Below are 27536 nucleotides of genomic sequence, written 5' to 3'. Positions count from 1 at the left end.
AGTAGTTCGTGTCATACGTTTGTACGGTATTATGATGCGCTTTCTGTGTAACATGTAAGTGATTTGATGGTGGAGACAGGAAATCACGGAAAGACGCATATTGAGTGTGGCAGTAAGTCAATACTTAATTATCATTACAGCTAACTGCCTCGAATGAAGTAGTTTGCCAATGCCTTGTAATGATGCTATCGTAACTGTTCGTACAGTTATTATATCGGTTTAATTTCATTAATTGGGCACATTTGAATGACAAATTTGTTCCACATTTAATTCTTGTATCATCTTTGGCGCCTCTGGTTATGGTTTGAGATAGCCTCAGAATTTAATAAGTAATTATTTCAGGTTATGTGCATCAGAACCAAACACTTGTTATTTTCAGTGAGCTTAAGTTTCCGCATTGCGAGCAGGAGGTGACTAGTGTTTAGACAAACATATTAGTGCACATTACGTACCTGTGCTGTTCGGCAATTACGAAAAATACCAGATCGACGTGTTGGTATGTAATATGCTTGCTGTTTTCGTTCTGTCCGATAAAATTGCTAAATGTTTCCCGTGATTTAGCAAAAGAACCGCCAGAAATTTTGATGTTGTCTGTAATTACCGGAAAAGTGTCTATATGTGGTGGTTAGAGAAAGTGCAGGTCAATGTGAAATACTTGGTCATTGACGATAAAAGGCCCTCATGAAGTTCACACGCCCGCTGCATTCGTATTGTTATATTTACTTGTGCATGCGAAGTTCGGTAACAGTATTTGTGAAGGAAGGAATAGGGACAGTAAGAGTTCACTGTAATCTGATCTGTAGTTCGCCCGGGTTGTAGCGCAAACAGTTGTACTGCCAATACATTAGATTCGTTAGCACACGTTAATACTATCAGGGATTGGTTATGTTGGTATGAAAGATAATGCTGTAGAGCGAATTCATTGTGTTGCGTTTTCCATGGATTTTCAATGTGCCTATGTGCTCCATAGTTTAGTAAATAGTGATAACTGTTGTTTGTAGTAATGTGCACGTTTCACTCTATGGAAGGATATGGGAAATGTAATTTACTCTGTAAGGCCTAATGGGTATGTGCAATTGCCATCGACAAAAGCATCCCAAAACCACAGAACATTGTCATGGGTACGCTTATGAGAATGTAATTTCACTAAATCTTGTTAGAGGAATTTAATAAGTGTTAACTCTAGACAGTCAAGAATCATTTATTTTTCCATGCAACGTTCAGGCAGCAGTGTGTGTTTTTTAGTGACTGGGTAAAGATTGCAGCATTACGCTATATTGAGTTGATAATGTTGAATATAGATGACTGTATAAGGAAACAGTTGTTAAAAATACATACTAAACTGACTGAAAAAGAAGAAAGTTCTGTCGGTATGGGTGGATTTTCATGTTCTGCTTTTTTGAATACCATGAGCAAATGTGGGTTTATAGATTGATTGAAGGCGCAGCCAGTATCATTGAGAAATAATTCTTTTCTGTCCTTGCATACGTTGCTAAGAACATAATTATAAACCTCTTACATTATTCTGTATTTTAAGGAATTTGCAGGATACATTGACAGGCTTAGATATAGCCCAAGACTCATTTTAATCTTTTATTCTTCATATGTAAAATTGTCTACAGTAAATAGATTTGTCTGGTAAATTCACTTTATCTTTGTAGCTTCACATGACACTTAGAAATTTATGTGGAAAAAGCAAGATATGTCAGCTACTATATTCAGAATAGGATTGTATACCATAAGCAAATGCTACTAACAGCAGTAACTGTAAGTCACATGTTTCCATTGTGTGTGGTTTTTGTTTTCTGTCAAATTGAGTTATGTTTTCCATTAATGACAGTGAGGCTTCAGAGTCCTTATCACCAGCAAATTGTAAATCAGTTCTTTTTATTAGGTTTTTTGTTCCTCAGCCAGCTTTAAATTTTTAATATGCATTGACTCGTTTGCTGCAGCCAGAAAATGCTGCCTGTGCACTATGTTGAATAGTAACAATTTAAACAAAATCACTTTTGCTTTCTTGATTTTCAGTGGATTAGGAGAGCACTCATGGACTCCAAGGGAACTAGTTGGCTGAAAAAAGAGAAGAATGAAGTATATGCTGAACCAGGCTCCTTCGTAAATAGCTTCTTGAGTTTTTTACCATTGTTTCATTAATTTCTGTGTGCCATGTGGTGTGTAAACAAGCAGATTACCTTCCCTGTTGTTTGTCAGATGAAATATTTGGTACTGGCTGTTGGTTTTGATTCTTGACCAAACGAAGTTGTGACTCTTGGCTGTGCAAAATATTTGCAATGGATTGGTATCTTGCAGTATATAATGCTGCTCTCCAATATTTAGTTTGTTTTAAAATTTCTGTAGCTTATTGTTAGTGTGATGTTGGCATGCCAGTAGTTAATGATTACAGGTTTGTTGTCTACTAGGAAATTGTCACATGTTCTTGAATTATTGTGGTGTTTGCAATCACCTGTTACAAATTAATTTTCTACTTTGATATTTAGTTTGGTGTGTTGTTAATGTCTAGATTTGTTCCTTTCTTAGAAAGTGGTATTATTAATGGATATGATAAAGTAATATTTGAGTAGGACTTTACGTGCTAGAGTACAGATGATTCAGCTGCTACTGTAGATCAGTTGTATGGCTTGCTGGATGAATTGATCAGATGCTCTATTTGTGGTCAGTTTTTAAGTTGAGCATAGTTGCTTTCTCAGACAAGAGGGATATATATCTGTGGATTTATTGCAAAGACAATATTTGGCAGTCTATTTGTCATGGTGCCTGATGGAGAAATTTAAACTCATGGCCTACAATATTGTTTTCCTGGTGCATTATTTTTGCTATTGCTCATCTAATTGGTTTTATGCACTCAATGTTCTTGTTAGCAATATTACTGTTCTTGATCAGTTTTTGATTTGGGGGTAGATATTCAGAATCTATTAAATATAGGGAAGTGGTAGGTGACAGAGCTGTTGTTGAAATCCTTTGAGGAGCTTAAATACTATTAAATTAAAGAGTAGTTGGTAGTGTAATTTACAACCCTAAGAAGGAAATTGTGGTAATGCTGATACTGAAAGAGTAAAGGAGTGTTACAGTTTTAACTACGGAATGTTTGCAATGCTCTTTAACCAGTAGATTTCCACATTACCACTCTAAATATTTGGTAACACATAAATTACTTAAATGTTAGTACACTGACAGTTAAACTGTGTAGGCTCAAATGACACATCTGTAACACACAACATACGCCTACGGATTTGGTGCTCTTAAAAGAAGTAATTATAGCAGAATGTCACTGTCAGCTTCTGGAAAATTAAAACATGCTAAAGCTACTGTTAGAGCTCACTTCTTGATTCAGTATTTCTGAGATCAGCAGGATTTGAAGTTGCCAGTGTGTGGCCATCAACATTCTACGGATAATTCTCTCCTCATTAACTCATTTTGAAAATATATTGTTCATTCATTTCTTCATCAAAGTGCTGTAATTAATTTGTGTTTTTGTAGCTAGATCAAGGAAGAAAGCCTTTGTACTTTGAAAGGGCACGGCCGACTTCCTTCCCCATCCTTCCCTAATCTGATGAGACCAATGACCTCGCAGTTTGGCCTCTTCCCTCAAACAATCCAACCCCTAACCCCTTTGTACTTTCAATGTCTCACTTACCTTTCTTTCTATGAACTTGAACTTGGTGTGTGTAGTGTCTTGCTCATATTCAGGATGTTCATTCTTCTCTTGGTACTGTAGGTCTAGCATTGATCTCAAAAAGTAAGCAGTTGGTAAAGGCAAGTCATCGTAGATTTAGCACACATGCCTTTGGTGTTCCAGTCTTCTTATCACTTCTTTTTGGAACAACTACAGAAGTGACGACTACAATGCACTTTCATATCATGTGATACATCTTTATTGTAAATGTATCTGTTTTTCCATTAGCTCAAAGCTGTGTGACTGAGCAGTCGCTGTTCCAGCTTTTCATGTGAGGTTGTATCTGAACTGGTCCAACAGTGAAAAGCAAAACTCAGTTGCCGACAACTCAGATGCCTCAGTTACATTTTCCAAAGAACAGAGAAAGTAGAATCAAACAAAGAAAATGTCAGGATAGAATAATGGTATACAAGGGATACATTTGTACTCAACACATTGAGGAGGCCTTTGGTTTCAGGTAGGTAGAATCAATTGACTGCTAAATATGTAAGCTTTTGGACAAAGTCATTCATATGAAGTACAGGACAACACTAGATCATGAATACATCTAATGCAAGCAGAAATCTGTTGGCAGGACTGGTGACGTAAAGAGGTGCTGTGGGGTGGGAAGTGAGGGATAGCAGGGTAGGAGTGGAGGTGATGCTGTGTTGACTGTGGGATTGGTCAAGGACATAGGGTGACAGAATAGGGCTTCTAGGTGCAGTATTGGGAGGCTGTACGGGGGGGGGGGGGGAGAGTTGTGGGGCAGGTGTGTGCACTGCTCAGTGCTAGAATGAGAGCAGGGTAGGGAATAGGTGGGGCGGGGCAAACAGACTAGCAAACATTGACGCTATGGGGGGTTATGGGGATGAGTGGTATGTTGTAGGAAGAGTTTCCATTTTGTACAATTTAGGAAAGTGCTATCATCCTCTATGATCACATCCCCCAACACACATGACTTTGTCACTGAGCAGTTCCTTCCTCAGTGTCTGACTGTCTCCTAACCTACGGCCCATTCCTGGTCGCCATGTCCAACTACATTCTCACACACAATTACTTCTCTATTGAAGGGATTGCCTACAAACAAATCTGCAGTACATCAAAGGCCAACTGTATGTCACCATGTTCTGAAAATTTATTCGTAGGCCACCTCGAGGATTCCTTACTAACCACCCAGAATCACAAACTGCTCACCAGATCAAGATTCATTGATGACATTTTTGTGATCTTCTTGGTTTGTTTATTGAACTTGATCTGATTAAGTCCATCAGACCCTCTATTAAATTGGACCATGGTTTCCCTTTTTATATCATATTTTTCTGAAACTAAGTTTTAATATGGCTAATAGCATTACAATGATTTGAGTGTCTGAAGTAGCAGTGTCAGTGAATAATACTATGAACTAAAAGTTAATACTGGCAGTACTTCTACTTCTGCAGTTGCTACCACTAGTGGTTCTGGTAGTGGTGGTGATGAAAGAATTTGTGGGTGTGCAAGGTAGACTTTTTCTGGTGCAGAGTGTTACGGGGAAAGGAAATGTAAGGAGACTCCACCAGTTAAGAATATTGGGAAACAACGTGGTTTGAATCAAATGCCAAGGCTCACACTGAGGCGTGCACAGCCTAAAATTTCCTTTACAGCCTGTTCCCAGAAACGGAATTCCCATGCCTTGTCTTGTCAGTCACAAATACAGAATCGTCTGATTCCACCCATCTGCTTTGACACATGACGTCACAAATATGGCGGAAACGACCATACACTAAGACTCCAATATGGCGCCTATGATGTCATTACATAAACATGACCACTAACACGAAAATACAATTAAAACCAACACACACATTCCACAAAAACCCAAGGAAACTAACGGGGACTAGTGTAGCAGGGGATACAACCCGTCGGCTTTGGACAATGACGTCACAAGTCGCCAAACGAGAAGCGATTCTTCTTAGTGTTGTAGCTCCCTTCAGTAGCTGATAAGTGTTTTTTGGCTTTTAAAAAAAAATCTCACGAGATAGAGTAAACAGATCCACTTTATTAAGCAATCAGTAGAAAAAACGAAACTGAAACATAACAGCAAAAGCGAAAATGGTAAACTGCTCTCTGGCGACTTGTGACATCATTGTCCAAAGCCGACGGGTTGTATCCCCTGCTACACTAGACCCAACTAACGGGACAAGTGTGGGAAATTGGGGGTTTTTGGGTGGGGACAACACACACCACCATACTAAACCACACAAAACGACAAAAAAAGGCACAAAACTACTCAAATTCCACTAAACACAATATACAGTGGAATCGGACATTTCGCTTGATCTACGTAGCTCAACAGCAGCTCCCGATCCCACAAATTGGAATCGAACATTTCCCTTCACCTGTTATCCTTAAGACACCTCCACATATAGCCATCCCTGATCAGAGATGCCAGAAGTTTAGTAAACCACATTTCTTCACAACATACTGAACACTTCAAGACTTCATCCAAAAATCCGAATAGTTGAAGAAATTTTATTAGAGACAATGCACTGTCCCCCATCATCGCTGACAACCAAAAACTGTTGACCCTGCCAGTCATATCCATACCTACCTAAGACATAAAAAAAGCAGTTTACCAAAATTAACACACGCCAATAAAAAAAAGTAACATTGACATAAGAAAACCAAAATTGTTAACTCCCTGAAAAATATTCCGCTGAAAGCACAGTCACTACCAATACCACACACGTGCAATGCTACCATGCAAATGAACATCATACGCCACGTAACACGCTACCCATAAACACACCACCAGAGAGAACCACCAACCGCAACAATACACCACCTATAAACTCGCCACACATGCAAACTAAACCAAAAACATCACCTAACACACAACTCATGAACACACCACCAGAGAGCACCACCGATCACATCAGAACACCTACAAATACGCCACTCTCACAAACTAAATTCCACACCGCCATGATGTCAAACACCACAATAGCCTTAAGTCACGGGTCAAAGCCGACAGGTGGGATCGGACACTTTGGTCGACCCCCATCTCCCACATACTCCTAGAGTAGCACTCGCCTTGCAACTCAGTACTACCCATGACTGAAGCAACTGAATCACATTTTCTGCCGGGATTTACCCTGCCTTCATGCCTTGAAATCGGGAATAATCTCTCCACCCTTCACACAGTTGTTTTGTCTTCAATTGAACTGATAAGATATTTTTGCTCATCGCTACTCCAGCCCTGCTTCCAACCTCTTGCCTCATGTCTCATATCCCTGAAACAGAGCTACATGCAGGACATGCATGATTCCTGCAGCCCTGTCAGACATCTGCAACACAAAGGCAGGGCTACCTGTGAAAGCAACCCTGTGATTGGCAACTACCCACCTGCAGCCACTGTGCTGTATCCTACGTAGGCATGACAACTAAATCGCTCTGTCTGCAGGAGTGACCAGTGGCAAAGTGTGGCCAAGAAAACTGGACCACCCACTTGCTGGAAGTGCCCCCAGCATGATGTGGTTCACTTCAGTGACTGCTTCACAGCTTGCTCCAACTGGATTCTATGTTCTAACACAACATATTATTTCCTGTAACCTCTCTAGACTCAGCCTATGCTAGTCCATGTCCTCTACCCATGTCCCCTTTCCCTGCTCTCACTTCAGCACCACACACACACACACACACACACACACACACACACACACACACACACACACACACTCTTCTTTCCTCCCAGTGCTATTACTATTTTCCCTTTCTCAATTTCTCTCCTCCCCTTCCCCTCCCACAGTACAGCTTCCCAAAACTACCTTTAGCAACTCATACTGTCTCTGCCACATCCTTGCGTGCTATCACAGAGAACACATTATCTTCCCCCCACCCCTCCTCCCACTTTTACACTGCTATCCCTCTCTCGCTGCCCTGTGCCTCTTCATATCTCACAACCCATCCTAACAGATGGTTGCTCATACCAAAAGCAGATGGTCATTCCCAGTTCCTGGAGACAGTGGCCATGTGTGTGTTTGTTGTGTTCCTGTGAATGTGTTCTCTATTTCAGAAGGGCTTTGTCCAGAACCTCAATTTTTTTAATACTGTTTCATTGTATTTGTCTGCAAGTCAGTATAGAAAGTAAACATGCCAAATTTCAAGTTAATGGGAAAGTGAACTGGAAAAAACACTGGGTGTTGTGTGCTGCCCTTAGGTTAGTTAGGTTTAAGTAGCTCTAAGTTCTAGGGGACTGATGACCATTGCTGTTAAGTCCCATAGTGCTCAGAACCATTTGAACCATTTTTTTGGAAAAAACACACCAACCAAATCTGCAAGAAAAGTCCTCAAGATTGTTCTACCTCGTGTGTAAACTGAGAGGAGTGTTTGGTTCAGATATGTGTTAATTCCCGTGATATCAGTAACATAAAAAAAAGGTCCGTGTGATATGCTAGGTGGAACATACAGTGCCATCTGTATTTTGTTTACCAGGCTTAGAATGCTACTGGTTTTTGATATCTCTGTGACTCTGCTGTTGGCATCAGGGAGAATGTTAAAGAATGTGTTCCCAGAAAGCAGTTTACAAACAAGATACTGTAAGTAATGCAAAAATCCACATCCCAAAACATAGGCTAGCAAGAACAGGAAACTCTCAGTAAGTGAATGGCCTCAAAAATCTTACTTATTATTCCCTCCCTGCTTCATCCACATCATTTTAATATTTCAAATTAAAACTGTGTGATTGGCTGATAGGAAATTCATGTTGCAATTAGTTGTATGATATGGGTATTGTTGATTTTAATATTAAAGATTCTAGTTGTACCCACTGATTTCATTACACTACTGTTTTTTTATATGATGCGCATTTCGTATAAAATAGTTAATGATAAGTAAATAAAGATTATGGAAGTAGGAAATGTGATTGACAATAGCAGCATAGGAAACTGAAGTACAAGAGGCTAATAAATTTTCAAATATGTTGTCACTGATCATTGAAATGCACCTTACTGACTGTCACCGAGAAGGCCACTCTCTGAAAAGAATGAGTCATTTATTCTTTAGAAGTGTCATAGACTTACAATATGTGATACTTGTTTGTAATATATCTAAAATTGTCTTCTTAAAAGAACTCCTTGCAGATATTTCTTTACTATTCTCCACAGGTTCAGTTACACACATCTACCATGAAATTAAAAGAAGAATTGGATGAGAAAGTGAACCAACAGGTAAGTCTAGAATTTGTGTGACTGTATGAAATTAAGCAGTGTTATGTTATGGCTTAGTTTTGGTGAATATAATATAGATTGGCTTGATGCACTTGTCCATGTTAGTCTACCCTCTATAAACCTCTTAATCTCTGATGACTGTCACCTACTACATCCATTTGAACTTGCTTCTTGTCTTCAAGCCATAGTCTCCCTCTACACTTTTTACCCTCACATATCCCTCCATTACCAAATTGACTATCCCTAGATGCCTCAGAATTGGTGCTATTAACAGGTCCCTTGTGTTAGTGAAATTGGTCCCTATGTTCCTCCATTTGTTTCATCTACCCATCAAATCTTCAGCATTCTTCTGTAGCACATTTCAGATGCTTCCATTCTCATCTTGTCTGAATTGCCTATCATTTATGTTTGACTTCCATACAGGGCTGCACTGTGAATATCTTCAGAAAGTACTTCCTAACACTTAAATTTATATCAGATGTGAACAGTCCTCTTTATTAGGCACATGTTCATTGATATTGCTAGTCTTCACTTTATTTCTTTCTTACTTCGGCCATTGTCAGTTACTTTGATGCCCAAATAGCAAAAGTTGTCTACTACTTTTACTGTCTCATTTTCTAGTCTAAACTCAACATTGCCTGATTTATTTCAGCTAGAATCCATTGCTTTTATTGATGTATGTCACACAATCTCCTTTAGTGGTGATATCCAATTTTACTGTTCCGAGTTTTACCTCCCACATATCCCTTCATTCACAGTTTCAAGATACCTGTTTTGTTTGATAGAATTACATTGTCATTTGTAAACACACAGTTTGCTCTACTTTCTTCCAGATTTCCTTTGTGTCTTCATCGTACAGAGTGCGTATCAGATGTAGGCTACAAGCCTGTCTCATTTCCTACTCAATGCTTCCCTTTCATGTCTTTAAAGTCTTACAACTGGTGCCTGGTTTCTGTGAAAGTTGCAGACAAACTTCTGCTTCCTGTCTATTTATTCTGCTGCTGCCCAAATTCCAAAGAGTGCAGTCAACTCCACATTCTCAAAAGCATTTCAGTAAATCTGCAAAAGCTGTAAACACAATTTTGTCTTTCTTTAACTCGTCTCAGGTAAGCCATAGTATCAGTATTGCCTTGTGTTACATGCTCTTAGTATCCAAAGTGATCTTATGTAAGGTTAACCCTCTAAAAGCTTTTCCATTCTTGCAAGCGTGATATCTGATGGTCTGGTCTGATAGTATTCACACCTGTTATCAGCTGCCTTTCTTCGAATTTGAATTACTACATTCTGGTTGATGTATAACTTTGTTAGCTATCTCGTATCTTGCACAAAAGTGGAATAACTTTGTCATGGATGGCTTTCCCAAGTATCCCAATAATTCTGAGGGAATGTCATCAACTGCAATGCCCGCATCTCATGGTCGTGTGGTAGCATTCTCACTTCCCACGCCCGGGTTTGATTCCTGGTGGGGTCAGGGATTTTCTCTGCCTCGTGATGGCTGGGTGTTGTGTGATGTCCTTAGGTTAGTTAGGTTTAAGTAGTTCTAAGTTCTAGGGGACTGATGACCATAGATGTTAAGTCCCATAGTGCTCAGAGCCAATGTCATCAACTGCAATGGCCTTGTTAAAACTTTGCTCTTTCAGTGTTGTATCAAATTCTGGCCATATCATAATATCTCCAGTCTTGTCTACAACTACTTCCTTTCCCCTTTCTGGAGCAAGTTTGTTCCCCTTTGCCTTACAACCATTCTTGTTTAGCCATATTCCACGTTCTGTTAACATCATTCCAGTAATGTCTGTATTCCCTTTTGTCTATTTTAATAGCCACATGTTTGTATTTTCTCTTCTCATCAGTTAAATTCAGCATCTCATGAGTTGTTAAGGTATTTGTACTAGGCCTTACTTTTTACCTATGTTTCCTCCTGCCTTCACTGTTTCATCTCAAAGCTGCCTATTCATCACCCAGTGTATAATTACCCTCTATTTATAACTTGTTGCCTAATGCTCATTTTCAAACTATCAATGATTTTTGGTTCATTCAACTTACCCAAATCCCATGTACTTAAATTCTACTTTTACCATTTCAACATTTCTCTCCAGTTAATAAAAACAACTCTAGCCAGAGTCCACATCTGTCACTGGAAATGTTGTGTAGTGTACAATCCTATTTTGAAATCTTTGTTTTTGACATTACATAATCTGCTTGAAACCTTTTGGTTTCTCCATGTTATTCCACATACACAAGCTTCTTTCATGATACTTGAAACAAGTGTTTGCAGTGACTAATTCATGCAATGTGCAAAATTCTACCAGGGAGCTTCCCCCTTTCAGTCATTTATGCCATTCGATGTTCTCTTAACTATTGTGCATCCTGTTCCTACTATTGAATTTCATTACCTTCTAGAATTGGCTTTCGTCTTCCTTAGCTATTGAATAATTACTCATCAAACTTTTTCCTATTCCATTCTTCTGCTGCTCTGGTTGCCATACAAATTTCTACCACTGCTGTATTTCCTTCATGCCTACATTGCTGTTAATAATAGCTTACTCATGTTCCTATTTTCTTGCTCATTACTACGGCTCTCCCTGCATGACTCCTATTTGATTTTTTGTGCATAATCCTGTACTGACCTGACCAGAAGTATTGTCCTTTCTGCCACTGCACTTCAGCTCTTACTACAACTGAATACAACCTGTAAATTTTTCCTTTTCAAAGTCTCTAACCTTCCTAGGCTGTTGTTGTCGTCGTCGTTGTCAGTTCAGAGACTGGTTTCGTGCAGCTCTCCATACTACCCTAACCTCTGCAAGCTTCTTCATATCAAAGTACGTACTGCACATCTTTCTGAATCTGCTTAGTGTATTCATCTCTTGGTCTCTCTTTGACTTTTATCCTCCACACAGCCATCCTATACTAAATAGGGGGTCCATTGATGCCTCAGAACATGTCCTACCAACAGATACCTTCTTCTAGTCAAGTTATGCCACAAATTCCTCATCTCCCCGATTCTATTCAGTACCTCCTCATTAGTTACATGATCTACCTATCTAATCTTCACCATTCTTCCATAGCACCACATTTCAAAAGCTTCTATTCTCTTACACACACACACACACACACACACACACACACACACACACACACACACACGTGCAGGGAGCTGAGACCACACTGCCAATTTGTGCTCCCAGCTCTCTGAGACTGCGTGCGAGTGAGTGTCTACTGCTGACAAAGGCCTTAATGGTCGAAAGCCTTAATTGTGTGAATCTTTTTATTGTGCCTATCGTGACTCAGCATCACTGCTGTATCATGAGTAGTGACTTTCCTTCTCTGCTATTGTTACATTCCATCCTGGATTTTCCATTGTTTGATGTTTGCTTCTATTCTCTTCTTGTTTAAACTGTTTGTCATCCATGTTGTCGATTTCCATCATACAAGAGTACACTCCAAACAAATACTTACAGATAAGACTTCCCAACACTTAAATCTATACTCGATGTTAACAAATTTGTCTTCTCGGGAAAAGCTTTACTTGCCATTGCCACCCTACATTTTATATCCTGTGTACATTGACCATCATCAGTTATTTTGCTCCCGAAATAGGAAAACTCATATACTACTTTGTGTCTCATTTCCTAATATAAATCCCTCGGCATCACTGATTTAATTCGACTACATTCCATTATCCTCATTTTGCTTTTGTTATCAGCTGCCTTTCTTCGAATTTGAATTACTACATTCTGGTTGATGTATAACTTTGTTAGCTATCTCGTATCTTGCACAAAAGTGGAATAACTTTGTCATGGATGGCTTTCCCAAGTATCCCAATAATTCTGAGGGAATGTCATCAACTGCAATGCCCGCATCTCATGGTCGTGTGGTAGCATTCTCACTTCCCACACCCGGGTTTGATTCCTGGTGGGGTCAGGGATTTTCTCTGCCTCGTGATGGCTGGGTGTTGTGTGATGTCCTTAGGTTAGTTAGGTTTAAGTTGTTCTAAGTTCTAGGGGACTGATGACCATATGTTCATCTTATATTCTCCTTTCAAGACACTGTTCCTTCTGTTCAACTGTTCTTCCAGGTACTTCACTGTTTCTGACATAATTAAAATGTCGTCGGCAAACGTCAAAGTTCTTATTTCTTCTCCATGGATTTTAATTTCTGCTCCGAATTAGTCTTTTGTTTTCCTCACTGCTTGCTCAGTATACAGATTCAATACCATCAGGGATAGGCTGCAACCCTGTCTCACACCCTTCCCAACTGCTCTTTCCCTTTCATGCCCCTCGACTCTTTATAACTGCCATCTAGTTACTGTACAAATTGTAAATAGCCTTTCGTTCCCTGTGTTTGATCCCTGCAACATACAGAATTTGAGAGAGAGTAATTAAGTTAAAATTGTCAAAAGGTTCCTTCAAGTCTGCAAATGCTAGAAATATAGGTTTGCCTTTCCTTAATCTGTGTTGTAAGACAAGTTGTAGGGTCAGTACTGCCTCATGTTTTCAAACATTTGTATGGAATCCAAACTGATTTTTCCCAAGGTCAGCTTCTACCAAGGTCAGCTTCTACCAGTTTTTCCGTTCATCTGTAATGTATTCGTGTTAGTATTTTGCACCCATGACGTACCAAACTAATAGTTTGGTTATTTTCACGTCTGTTAAAACCTTCTTTCTTTGTGAGTGGAATTATTATATTCTTCTTGAAGTCTGAGGGTATTTCACCTATCTCCTACATCCTAGTCACCACATGGTACAGGTCTGTCAGGGCTGGCCTTTCGAAGGCTATCAGCAGTTGTAATTGAATGTTGTACACTTTCAGGGCCTTGTTTCGACTCAGGTCTGTCACTGCTTCATCAAATTTTTCATGCAGTATCATTTCATCTTCATCTACATCCTGTTCTATTTCCATGATATTTCCCTCGAGTATATCACCCTTATATAGACCCTCTATATAATTCTTCCACCGTTCTGCTTTCTCTTATTCGCTTAGAACTGGTTTTCCATCTGAGCTCTTGATATTCATCCAAGTGCTTCTCTTTTCTCTAAAGGTCTCTTTAATTTTCCTGTAGGCAATATCTATCTTACCCCTAGTGATATATGCTTATCCTACTAAGATATGTAATACTCCACACTCAGACATATAGACTGCCTGGCCTGCTTTTCCTGATAACATCCTCCTGAGTAGACTCTGCCTGGAGATCTGAATGGGGGACTATTTTACCTCCTGAATATTTTGCCTAAGCTTATTTCGTGCAATAGAACTGCATGCTCTTGAGGAGAAAAACAGAGAGAGCTACAGTTTCGCTTTGCTTTCAGCCATTTGCATTATTGGCACAGGAAGTTGGTTAATGCTACAAGGCCAGGTCAGTTGATAATCCAGACCATTGCTCCTGCAACTGCTGGAAAGTATTTTGCCCCTCTTGAGGATCCATGTTTAAGTTTGATATCTCCTCAGATAATACTTATTTGTGTTTGCACCTAACACTGTTTTCAATGTTGTTGACATGCAAGCAACCCTGCCTCGGCAGTGTCCATGGTTCATTTGGGGTGGGGACTGTGAACTATTGTCTAAAGTGCTGTCTCTGAGCAGGAGCAATAGTTCTAGCATGTATATCTGTAGAATTACTTCATTATCTATATGAAGATAAATTACAATTCTGTGAGACTGCATTGGTACACATACAAACAAACAGATGAAAACTGTTGCTATGTCTCAGATTTGAGGCTGTAACTCCTAGTTTAAGGATCAGTTACTTAAACTATTAGCCTAACCAAGCATGACTCCAGGGCTGCCAAGGGGATTTCACTTGTGTGTCCTCATAGATTTTTGTCTTAGGTTCAGGATTTGAAGGTCAGTGGCCAGCCAATTATTTGGTAAAGCAGTATGATACTGTTCTCCATAAAAGTAGAAACGAGAAATGCATTTGGCAATTGAGTGATTTGTGAGTGCTGGCAAGTGTAAAAAATGTATTGTATAGTTGTCTGTAGCTGAGTGCATAGGATAATATTATGTTGTTGTTGTTGTTGTGGTCTTCAGTCCTGAGACTGGTTTGATGCAGCTCTCCATGCTACTCTATCCTGTGCAAGCTTCTTCATCTCCCAGTACCTACTGCAACCTACATCCTTCTGAATCTGCTTAGTGTATTCATCTCTTGGTCTCCCTCTACAATTTTTACCCTCCACGCTGCCCTCCAATACTAAATTGGTAATCCCTTGATGCCTCAGAACATGTCCTACCAACCGATCCCGTCTTCTGGTCAAGTTGTGCCACAAACTTCTCTTCTCCCCAATCCTATTCAATACTTCCTCATTAGTTATGTGATCTACCCATCTAATCTTCAACATTCTTCTGTAGCACCACATTTCAAAAGCTTCAATTCTCTTCTTGTCCAAACTATTTATCGTCCATGTTTCACTTCCATACATGGCTACACTCAATACAAATACCTTCAGAAATGACTTCCTGACACTTAAATCTATACTCGATGTTAACAAATTTCTCTTCTTCAGAAACGCTTTCCTTGCCATTGCCAGTCTACATTTTATATCCTCTCTACTTCGACCATCATCAGTTATTTTGCTCCCCAAATAGCAAAACTCCTTTACTACTTGAAGTGTCTCATTTCCTAATCTAATTCCCTCAGCATCGCCCGACTTAATTTGACTACATTCCATTATCCTCGTTTTGCTTTTGTTGATGTTCAATATTATAATAATCATAAAATTGGTGGTTCAGATCACACTAAGTGCTACCAGTTCTTTTAGTTTTATTTACATTCCATATGTAAAACAAATGGTAATTTTAATTCGTGCTGAGTCATACTTCTCCAATAGTTATTTTTAGTTAAAAGTTACATAAAAATGCGAGTATTGTTAAAAAATTACATTTTGGTACAAAAATGGAGAGCATAAAAAAAAAATCTCGCATGAATGTATCAAAATTTTTGTTTTAATATGTCGAATGCCCCCCATGAACCATGGACCTTGCCGTTGGTGGGGAGGCTTGCGTGCCTCAGCGATACAGATGGCCGTACCATAGGTGCCACCACAACAGAGGGGTATCTGTTGAGAGGCCAGACAAACATGTGGTTCCTGAAGAGGGGCAGCAGCCTTATCAGTAGTTGCAGGGGCAACAGTCCGGATGATTGACTGATCTGGCCTTGTAACATTAACCAAAACGGCCTTGCTGTGCTGGTACTGTGAACGGCTGAAAGCAAGGGGAAACTACAGCCGTAAATTTTCCAGAGGACATGCAGCTTTACTGTATGATTAAATGATGATGGCGTCCTCTTGGGTAAAAAATTCCGGAGGTAAAATAGTCCCCCATTCGGATCTCCGGGCGGGGACTACTCAAGAGGACGTCGTTATCAGGAGAAAGAAAACTGATGTTCTACGGATCGGAGTGTGGAATGCCCGATCCCTTAATCGGGCAGGTAGGTTAGAAAATTTAAAAAGGGCAGTGGATAGGTTAAAGTTATAGTGGGAATTAGTGAAGTTCGGTGGCAGGAGGAACAACACTTTTGGTCAGGTGATTACAGGGTTATAAATACAAAATCAAATAGGGGTAATGCAGGAGTAGGTTTAATAATGAATAAAAAAATAGGAGTGCGGGTTAGCTACTACAAACAGCATAGTGAACGCATTATTGTGGCCAAGATAGACACAAAGCCCATGCCTACTACAGTAGTACAAGTTTATATGCCAACTAGCTCTGCAGATGACGAAGAAATTGATGAAATGTATGACGAGATAAAAGAAATTATTCAGGTAGTGAAGGGAGACGAAAATTTAATAGTCATGGGTGACTGGAATTCGTCAGTAGGATAAGGGAGAGAAGGAAACATAGTAGGTGAATATGGATTGAGGGGAAGAAATAAAAGAGGAAGCCACCTTGTAGAATTTTGCACAGAGCATAACTTAATCATAGCTAACACTTGGTTCAAGAATCATAAAAGAAGGTTGTATACCTGGAAGAATCCTGGAGATACTAAAAGGTATCAGATAGATTATGTAATGGTAAGACAGAGATTTAGGAACCAGGTTTTAAATTGTAAGACATTTCCAGGGGCAGATGTGGATTCTGACCACAATGTATTGGTTATGAACTGCAGATTGAAACTGAAGAAACTGCAAAAAGGTGGGAATTTAAGGAGATGGGACCTGGATAAACTGAAAGAACCAGAGGTTGTAGAGAGTTTCAGGGAGAGCATAAGGGAACAATTGACATGCATGGGGGAAAGAAATACAGTAGAAGAAGAATGGGTAGCTCTGAGGGATGAAGTAGTGAAGGCAGCAGAGGATCAAGTAGGTAAAAAGACGAGGGCTAATAGAAATCCTTGGGTAACAGAAGAAATATTGAATTTAATTGATGAAAGGAGAAAATACAAAAATCCAGCAAATGAAGCAGGCAAAAAGGAATACAAACGTCTCAAAAATGAGATCAACAGGAAGTGCAAAATGGCTAAGCAGGGATGGCTAGAGGACAAATGTAAGGATGTAGAGGCTTGTCTCACTAGGGGTAAGATAGATATTGCCTACAGGAAAATTAGAGACCTTTGGAGAGAAGAGAGCCATTTGTATGAATATCAAGAGCTCAGATGGCAACCCAGTTCTAAGCAAAGAAGGTAAGGCAGAAAGGTGGAAGGAGTATATAGAGGGTTTATACAAGGGCGATGTACTTGAGGACAATATTATGGAAATGGAAGAGGATGTAGATGAAGATGAAATGGGAGATAAGATACTGCGTGAAGAGTTTGACAGAGCACTGAAAGACCTGAGTTGAAACAAGGCCCCGGGAGTAGACAACATTCCATTAGAACTACTGATGGCCTTGGGAGAACCAGTCATGACAAAAGTCTACCATCTGGTGAGCAAGATGTATGAGACAGGCGAAATACCCTCAGACTTCAAGAAGAATATAATAATTCCAATCCCAAAGAAAGCAGGTGTTGACAGATGTGAAAATTACCGAACTATCAGTTTAATAAGTCACAGCTGCTAAATACTAACGCGAATTCTTTACAGACGAATGGAAAACCTGGTAGAAGCAGACCTCGGAGAAGATCAGTTTGGATTCCTTAGAAATGTTGGAACATGTGAGGCAATACTAACCTTACAACTTATCTTAGAAGAAAGATTAAGATACGGCAAACCTACATTTCTAGCATTTGTAGACTTAGAGAAAGCTTTTGACAATGTTAACTGGAATACTCTCTTTCAAATTCTAAAGGTGACAGGGGTAAGATACAGGGAGCGAAAGGCTATTTACAATTTGTACAGAAACCAGATGGCAGTTATGAGTCGAGGGACATGAAAGGGAAGCAGTGGTTGGGAAAGGAGTGAGACAGGGTTGTAGCCTCTCCCCAATGTTATTCAATCTGTGTATTGAGCAAGCAGTAAAGGAAACAAAAGAAAAATTTGGAGTAGGTATTAAAATTCATGGAGAAGAAGTAAAAACTTTCAGGTTCACCGATGACATTGTAATTCTGTCAGAGACAGCAAAGGACTTGGAAGAGCAGTTGAACGGAATGGACAGTGTCTTGAAAGGAGGATATAAGATGAACATCAACAAAATCAAAACGAGGATAATGGAATGTAGTCAAATTAGATCGGGTGATGCTGAGGGTATTAGATTAGGAAATGAGACACTTAGAGTAGTGAAGGAGTTTTGCTATTTAGGGAATGAAATAACTGATGGTCTAAGTAGAGAGGATATAAAATGTAGACTGGCAATGGCAAGGAAATCGTTTCTGAAGAAGAGAAATTTGTTAACATAGAGTATAGATTTAAGTGTCAGGAAGTCGTTTCTGAAAGTATTTGTTTGGAGTGTAGCCATGTATGGAAGTGAAACATGGACCATAACCATTTTGGACAAGAAGAGAATAGAAGGTTTTGAAATGTGGTGCTACAGAAGAATGCTTAAGATTAGATGGGTAGATCACATAACTAATGAGGTGGTATTGAATAGGATTGGGGAGAAGAGAAGTTTGTGGCACAACTTGACTAGAAGAAGGGATTGGTTGGTAGGACATGTTTTGAGGCATCACGGGATCACAAATTTAGCATTGGATGGCAGCGTGGATGGTAAAAATCGTAGAGGGAGACCAAGAGATGAATACACTAAGCAGATTCAGAAGGATGTAGGTTGCAGTAGGTACTGGGAGATGAAGCAGCTTGCACAGGATAGAGTAGCATGGAGAGCTGCATCAAACCAGTCTCAGGACAGAAGACCACAACAACAACATGTCGAATGATGAAAAACATGTAATTTTTGCCAAACCATTACAATTCAGTGTTTGTTTAATTTGCAGTTTGTTAGTAGACATGGAAGTTTTTAAAAAGTAGTAGTTCCTGCTAGGAGATTCGAACCAGCAACTTTTTCATTAAGGCACTTTTATGCTATTCTTCCAATTACCAGCAATTGTGTTAATAAATAGGAAATGTTTTGTAGTAGGCAGCACTCAGAAGTCTTCTGATCTTCAAAGTCACATTTTTTTAGTTTGGTTACTTCCTAGTGCTGGTTTAGGAAATTGATGTTCCAGCACTAAACTCCAAATACTGTAAGTCTGAAGGAAATTGAAGCGGATGATCTGCAAGATACCCTTTACAGTCAAGTTCTTATTGTCGCAGGGAAGTGTCCATAATGGTTAAGGTGGCAGCCCATAAAATGCAAGAAATCCAGGTTTAACTTATCAGTGCAGCCAAAATAAATTTTTACATCTGTTGTTAGACAAATCTCTAATATTAGACAGTCACTAGATCACTATATGAATGTTTCTGATTAGTTTAAATCACCCGGTATTTAAAATTGTATTGGCTGATTGCATTCAGCAGAATAGTGAGTGAATAGAGCAGTCAATTTTACTTGATGATTGACTGTAGGATTCATTTTTATTCATGCAGAGGAACTGTTCTCTTTCCAAAGTCATATAGGAGAACAAAATTATCTGCTGTTTTGGTCTTCAGCTCCAAACATGTTTGCTGTGCCTCTACTTAGAACCTGAAATGACCTGTGCATTTTTTCTATTCCCATGAAACGCCACTGTTCCATAAAATAACAGTTCCATTGCCAGAGGTGATCCTGCAACATCCACTTTATTTCATCTGATGGCTGCCCTTTCAGGTCTAGTGGTCAATTGTGTAGAAAAAGTTTGGTTTTTCCTTCTCCCTCCTGTCCCCACTTTAGTCAATTTTGTATCTGTCATTTTAGTATCTGTGGTGTATTAAGAAATGTGAAATGCATTTTTATGTTCTTTAGTGGAGAAAATTTCTAAGGCAAAGCATTGTAATTATGTCTTTCCTGTTACTGTCTTCTGTTCTGCTACCATCTGCATCATTGTCAACTATCAGCTGTAGAGATGTCTTTGATCCTTTTTCTAATGTTTTTGTTCAGAAGTTCTGGGATCTTCATTTTTTGTTTCATGTTTTGCAAGATATGATGTTACTTATAAATTAATGGAAGGCCTCTTATATAAGCTGTCTTGGTGGTTCTCATATGTTCAACTTTTGGTTGGCCATGGGGATTCAGGTGATTTAGCTTCATTTGAATTTGCTGTACAGATATCTGCTGTCATGTAACTATGTAATGTTGTTAACATTTGCAGGTCCTCACTGTATTCCACAACATTCCCCATGCTAGGTTTATTGGCTGTTGTCATGTCTGATCACTTTACCAGGTTTGTTAGGCCGAAGTATGTTCCTGTCTTCCAGAGTTTGTTTTTAACAGTAGCAATCTGTGATGCTTCAGTAGTCCCGTGCTCGTGTTCCAATCTCTGTATTTAGAGAATTTATTATTTTGTGCTTGTCTATTACTAACAGAATAAATATTTTCCTGTTGTGTGGTTTTTCTAAACAGTTACACAGGCTAATTTTGGGAAAACATGTCTCTAGATTTTCACAGGAATTTTTGTTTTCACAGCTGTGCTAATGTCACAGGACATGATTTTGAGATGAGAGTTCAGTTTGTCGTCTCAAAATTTAGATCTACATCTTCCATGGATTCTCTAAATGTCTTCAATGAAATGAATGGACAGCATGGCTCATGTTGTCTATATTTGGTCAACCTCATGTCATGTTGTACTTTATTGATGTAATTTTCCTCCAAATCTTTTTCACTGTTTGAATTCATGCATCTTCAATTATGTAGCTGACATGTATATATATCCTGTCACTGCAGTATGATAAAGTATTTTCATTTGTATACAATATTTACCAGACTATTTCTTAAGCATTAATGTACTATGGTGGGTGGATGTTGGAACTCAAATAGTTACTTTTTCCACATCACATTTGACACTTCAAAATTATTTTTTCCTCACATTTGATACTTACCTGCATGCAGATTGCAAATTTCAGTAACATGCAATGAGATAAATGCAGATTTATCTCATTGTCCAGTACTGATTTTTCATGATAATGTATTACTGCCTCTGTTCTGTGGTGCATCTTTCTAGTGGGTCCTTGGCATGGAATATCTGATTTTGTAGCTAATTATTTCAAGTTTTCCTACCGTGTTGTGTACAATGCTACTGTTAGTTAATGAAACTCTGGATCTTGTCTTGAATGCATATACACTTTTCTAAGAGTAAGACGACTGCTTATTGAATGGGTGTGAGGCTACAAATTTAAGTGTTCTGGGTTCCATCCCAGGCATCATCTGTCACTTTTTCACATGGAAATTGTCTATGTGGAAAACGACAGTTTCCATTCCAGTGTGAAGCTCTAGGTCCTCATGTAACTTCCTGTGTCAGTGAGTTCAAATATTGGAGGAAGCCAGTGGTGTACCACATCCAGTAAGACAATGTCTAACAGAGCACTAAGGTGTTAATAACTAACACCAGGTTGTTGAAAGCTTTACTTTTACTTCAGGTTTGCATTTGTTTTTGTGACATTTGACATGTATTTTCCTCAGTACCAAAATTTGGTGACCCACACTTAAATCTGCTTTTACGTGCTTATTGTCTTTACAGGTGGTTTTCTGACCTAAAAAATGCATTCTGCATATAACCTGCTAGTTGCTTAGTTTCTTCTTGACCATAATGCCCTCATTGGCTTTGCAGAGGTACCCTATCATCTTCCACTGAATAACATAGGTCAGAAAATAGGGAGCTGAGATCATCATAAAATCAAAAATGTTCTTATTGGAGCCTTCACCTTGGCACATTTATAGGAGAGAGAGAGAGAGAGAGAGAGAGAGAGAGAGAGAGAGAGAGAGAGAGAGAGAGAGGAAGGAGTAGGAGTAGTAGTAGTAGTAGTAATAGTAGTAGTAGTAGTAGTAGTAGTACTAGTAGTAGCTGCTTGGCAAGGATGAAATAATTTCTGTTTGGTTGATATCTGATGTGTCTACCTCCAAAGTAAACAGAACTTTGATTTCAGATGTTTGTCATGTTTTTCTGACATTTCCTACATCCTGTAGGACCTCCCCAGTATGAATAAATTGGAATGAAAGTAAATCTAATTTAATGTGACACATTTTCTTGTTACCTAATGCCAGTTAGTGAATACATGTGACCAATAGCTTTTTAGCCCCACTTGATGTGTAACACAAGAACAGAAGCTTTGAATATGCCATTCTTTCTTTTTTCAGTTTCTTGAAGGTCCGCTAAAGATTGTAATGCCTAGTCTCCATATAAAGCAAGAACTAGAACTAAAACAGGAGGATGGCATTGAGCGTGATGTAAGTTTTCACATCAGTGATGTATTGTGCATGAAGTACTGTATGAATATAATGAGATGCATTGGGTGCAGTAAATTCCAATGATCATAAATGATGAATCATTAAAACCTAGGATATTAGCACTTGTCCAGAATTTTTATAGTATTTCAACTGACTGTAGGTATATTGTTCTGTTGTGTAATGGTATTTGAATGAAACTTGTGGGAAACATAAGTTTATTAACAGTAACCCACAGTAATTTTATTGTACATGTAAATAATGAATGCCTCAAATTCGTTCTTGGAACAAATGTACCAAAGATGCCTTCCTTGCAGCAGCTGTCAATTTATTTGTCTCTGTCAGAGTTCTATAATAGAAAAGATGTAAGAGGTAAAGCAATCAACTGTAAGCAGTATGTTATCAGATAAGTATGGTATTTGTCATACTATTTCTTTTCTCTGAAGTATTTAATGAAAAACATACTGCATTACTGGAATTATGTTTGCTCTGTGTAAAGACAATGGGTTTATCCAGTATGCATGACATAAATTTACAGTGTAATGGAACATTGCTTATCCCAAACTGCTTGCAAAGAGAAAACATTGTCATAGCAAGAATCCTTGTAAACAGCATTAAATTTAGCACATTAGTGATAGTCTGTGAAATTCAGTATTCATTTAATTAGCTATCACCATAGTGTACTAAATTTAATGCTGATGAAGGTTTCTCAGGTCTTCAGCTGCATGGTAGTGTTGATATCTCGCTACATTTCAGGAATTGTCATACTACCCATCTTATGGCGAAGTGTCGAGATTGGTGGAGAGCGGGTTATTTATATGTGCGGTCACCCCCCTCCACTAGACCTTGGGTAGCTGCGGTGGACCAGTGGCGTGCACATGGTGATGGTGATGACAGTCGCCCTTGGCAGCCATGTTTGGTTCTCGGTGTAAGCATTCTGTCTACGTCCCTGGCGGAGGACGTTGACGGGTAAGCTGTCGATGGACTGCCGCTATCGCAGAGTTCCATGCTGCACCGAGTTGAGATCCCTCATCTCTGTTGACCAGATTGTTGTGAAACCTTATTTCTATGGATTCTTAGATAATGCTTTACCAGAAGCCAGATGCTCGGCACTGTACCTTTGTATTTTCGAAGTTGAAAGTGTGTTTTTCATTTATGCTGTATTTTGCTTTGGCTGATTTTTCTGTGTGGCCTAGTCGCACACATGTGATATGTTCTTCACAGCGTTTAGATGTACAGTGCTGTGTTTGCCCAATGTATTGTTCTATGCATTTGCATGGTATGCTTTATACTCCTGGTGTGTTAAGGATCAGCGGGTCTTTGGCAGTCCTAGGAGCTCCCTTACATTGGTGGTGATTGGAGAACGGTTTTGATATTATATTTGCCAAGAAATAGTGCAATTTTGGCTGAGAGCGGAACTGTGTACGGAAGGAAAGCGAGTCGTTTCTCCTACTTCATCATAATCTGGGGTTCTCACTGCTTCCTTCTTCCTTTTAAGTGCCCTGTTGATCTGCGTTTCACTGCAGTAATTTTGGAGGAAGACTTCCCTCAGGTGTTGCAGCTTGGATGGTTGGCCATCTTAGTTGCAGATGGCATGCGCCCTATGTTCCAGTGTGGTAAGTACTGTTTGGCCAGCTGGAGTGGCCGAGGGTTCTAGGCGCTGCAGTCTGGAATTGCACGACCGCTACGGTCGCAGGTTTGAATCCTACCTTGGGCATGGATGTGTGTGATGTTCTTAGGTCAGTTAGGTTTAAGTAGTTCTAAGTTCTAGGGGACTGATGACCACTGCAGTTAAGTCCCATAGTGCTCAGAGCCATTTAAGTACTGTTTGTCTTTGTGCTGGATGGTGGCAGCTTGTTGCATGAAGGTATAGATCTGTGTGTCTTATTCCTATGTACTGCATGGCCTAGTGAACCATCTGCCTTCCTCTTAATTAAAATATCAAGGAAGGGGAGGCATAAATTTTCCTCCATCATTATAAATTTGGTGTTAGGATGGATGCTGTTGAGGTGTTCCTGAAACTCATCTAGCACCTGTTTGCCATGTCCGCATATAACACAAGTGTCATCGACATAGCGGAAGAAGTGCTTTGGTTTCTGACTGGCACTTTGAAGGGCCACCTCCTCGAAATGTTCGGTATAGAGGTTTGAATTCACAGGAGTCAGTGGAAAGCTCATGGTCACATTGTCAATCTGTTCGATGAATTCCCTGTGGTGCTGAAAGTCGGTTGTTGTTAGTGCTTGTTCGAAGAGGCTGACTTTGTGGTTCAAAGTGCTGGGCTAAAAGTGTCAAGGAGACTTGAAGGACACTTTCGTGAAAAACGGCGTCATGTTGAAGCTCACGAGTAGGTCCTCGATTTGTAGTAGCATGTCCCTGAGTATTTTTACGAATTTGGCTGAGTTCCTCACATGGTGGCGGCAGTGTCCAACAAAGGGTTGGAGCAGTGTTGCTAGGCATTTAGCAAGTCCTTAACTGTGAGAGTTGGAGTCTGCAATTGGTAGAGAGGTACCCCTTCCTTATGGATCTTAGGGAGTCCATAGAGGTGTGGTATTGCTGGCACTCTGGGGTACAGCCACTTCTTCATTGGCTCAGGTAAGCCAGATTTCTGCAGCAGAGCTATCATCTTTCTACTCATCGTCAGGCTTGGATCCTTCTTCAGTCTCTTATAGGCCTCGTGTTGTGGCAGCAGGTTTATTTTCTACCGGTACTCGACAGTGCTTAGTAGCACTGTAGCGTTCCCTTTATCTGCTGGTAGGATCGTTATATCACGGTCATCTCTAAGGGACCAGAGAGCTGCTCGTTCTTCCGCAGATACATTATTTGTAGGCAACTGAGATCTGTCGATTATTCTGGAAGTTTCCCACCTGACTTCCTCTGCTTCCTCCTTTGGAAGCCCTTACTGCTTCTTCCACACCACTATAATGTTTCGTTTCAGGTTTGTTCTGGGGATAGGGGCAAAATTCAGTTCTTTCTTGAGGACTGCGATTGTGGCAGTGTACAGTTCTTTTCCAGCCGAATTGATCATGGCTCTGATGTCATTCATCTCCTTTTTTGTCAAAAACGTCGCAAGATATCAATGCTACCACCCAGCTGGAGACCGAAGAAACCTTCAACAGTCTTTGCCGGGAAAGCAAACAGTCAAATTTAATGCTGTTTACAAAAATTTGTAACACTTAGTAGAAATCTATTCTTTGTAACAGTATCCAGCTCTGTGGACTAAGATCAGTTGTGGTGAATATTGGAATTTTTACTGGGTAGACGTGATTGGAAAATGAAAAGAAGGGAACTGAAACATTTCAGATGTGGGATTAGAGAATGGCACTGAAAATTAAGTGAACTTACAAGGAATATGGACTCGTGAGTAAAACTGTTAAGGAAAGAAATGTACAGAAAATGCTGACGAAAAGAAGGGACAGGATGATTGGATAAGTGTTAAGACATCAGGTAGTGAACTAGTCAGATGTTTCCATCTCACTTGAAGAAAAATGCTACTATTACACATATCAAATAGGAACTTTAGATAGAGTGTAGTTAATTTTTATGTTAGTTACATAGTCAATAGTGGCACCTCATCACACATTTGCAACTCTAAACTAGTAGATAAAGAAGTGCTTTTTTGAGGAGGATATAGTGTAATTCAGTACACAGCAAGATTTGGACAATGTACTATTTATTCCAATATATATCTTGCAAAATGAGTGTGGCAACAAAATAGGAGGCATTAGAGCTAATATAGATGCTTCCTGGCAATTGTTCTCCCCCAAACACCACCTTGTTATGGAGTAGGAAAAGGTGAAGTAATGGATGTAGTGGTACCAGTTGTACGCTCTTCCATGCAGCATTGGGTGACTAGTCTGGTGTAGATGTAGGTGTACAAAGAATTGGATATTAATAGGCAGGGATATGGACTGTGATCACACATTTATTATGAGAGAATAAGGAACCCATTTCTTAAAGATCACAGTACTCAGAGACAATGATTGCACAGCACTGTGAGGGTGTTGAAAAACATGGTCATCATTGTTCAAGTGTGTTCAACATAATACTTGATAAATTAACAGTGATACATTGAATGGGAAAATCTGTGCTTGGCACTGTCATAGCAAATTCCAGAGCTAAAATGGTTGTCCATAGCATGCATGAAAGTTGGTCTGTAGAGCATTACCTGAGGAAACAGGTTGAGAACTGTTGACACATGGGTACAAGCTACAGCTGAATTTAAAGCACTAGAACATTAGTAGATCAATAACATTGAAATTATGAAAATGATCGTGTGTAAAATCACAATCTACAGTAAAATTAAAACTGAGGCTTGTGATCTATACTGTCCCCAAAAGTACTTTGGTATTGATACTAGAGCAGGAACACATGGAGATGCAAAATGGTTGCCTTATTCTTCCTTGACTGTTCGTATGATCTGACATTTCATTGAACACACCCTAATTTGCATACTAATCAGTGTAAAAAGGTGGAAGTGGGTTCTGGAAGAGTTGCACTACATTCTCATTTTAGATTTGTTTGTGGCAATAAATTTTTAGTTTTATATGCTGAATATTTTCGAAAATCCATTATCCAATGTTCCTGAAAATTTGAGTCGTAGGGAAACTTTGTTACTGAGTTCAGAAGACCCAATTGTGTTAACAAAATACTTGGAATATATCTTATTTTCAACAGCTCCAAACTCTGTCAGACATGTCTAACATAAGATTAATTTAAATTAAATATTATGTGTGATGCTCTGCTCATGTGATAAGGTATCAGTCATCTGTTTTGTTGAGAGAAACACAGCACAGGATTTACGGTTAACATGGTCTTACATTTTCTGATCAAACATTACAAATCCATGTAACAAGAAAGTTACCAATTTTGGTACGGGTAAGGAAATTTAACAGTTTGAAAGTAAGAAGAGTAGTGATAACATCAATCACTACCCTCTAATTATGACACAAAAAATTAAGATTTCGTTAGTGTCACTAGTGCTGAATTCCTGAGGTGCA

At 39.3% G+C, this 27536-nt stretch overlaps 1 protein-coding gene across 1 annotated transcript in view; it reads left to right on the top strand.

The window, feature by feature from the left end:
- The first annotated feature begins 332 nt into the window (after window positions 1–332).
- The window catches only part of LOC126108310 (zinc finger protein ZFP2-like), a 138375-nt gene continuing 111171 nt past the window's right edge, over window positions 333–27536 (top strand). Inside the window, exons 1-3 of the mRNA XM_049913531.1 lie at window positions 333–496; window positions 2029–2115; window positions 8815–8877. Of these exons, the coding sequence (XP_049769488.1) occupies window positions 2047–2115; window positions 8815–8877 (132 nt within the window). The 5' untranslated portion in view covers window positions 333–496; window positions 2029–2046. The remainder of the gene's footprint in view (window positions 497–2028; window positions 2116–8814; window positions 8878–27536) is intronic.

Source organism: Schistocerca cancellata, chromosome 11 (genome assembly GCF_023864275.1).
Source record: "Schistocerca cancellata isolate TAMUIC-IGC-003103 chromosome 11, iqSchCanc2.1, whole genome shotgun sequence".
NCBI classification, from domain to species: domain Eukaryota; kingdom Metazoa; phylum Arthropoda; class Insecta; order Orthoptera; family Acrididae; genus Schistocerca; species Schistocerca cancellata.
This window is presented reverse-complemented; position numbering and strand designations above follow the sequence as displayed.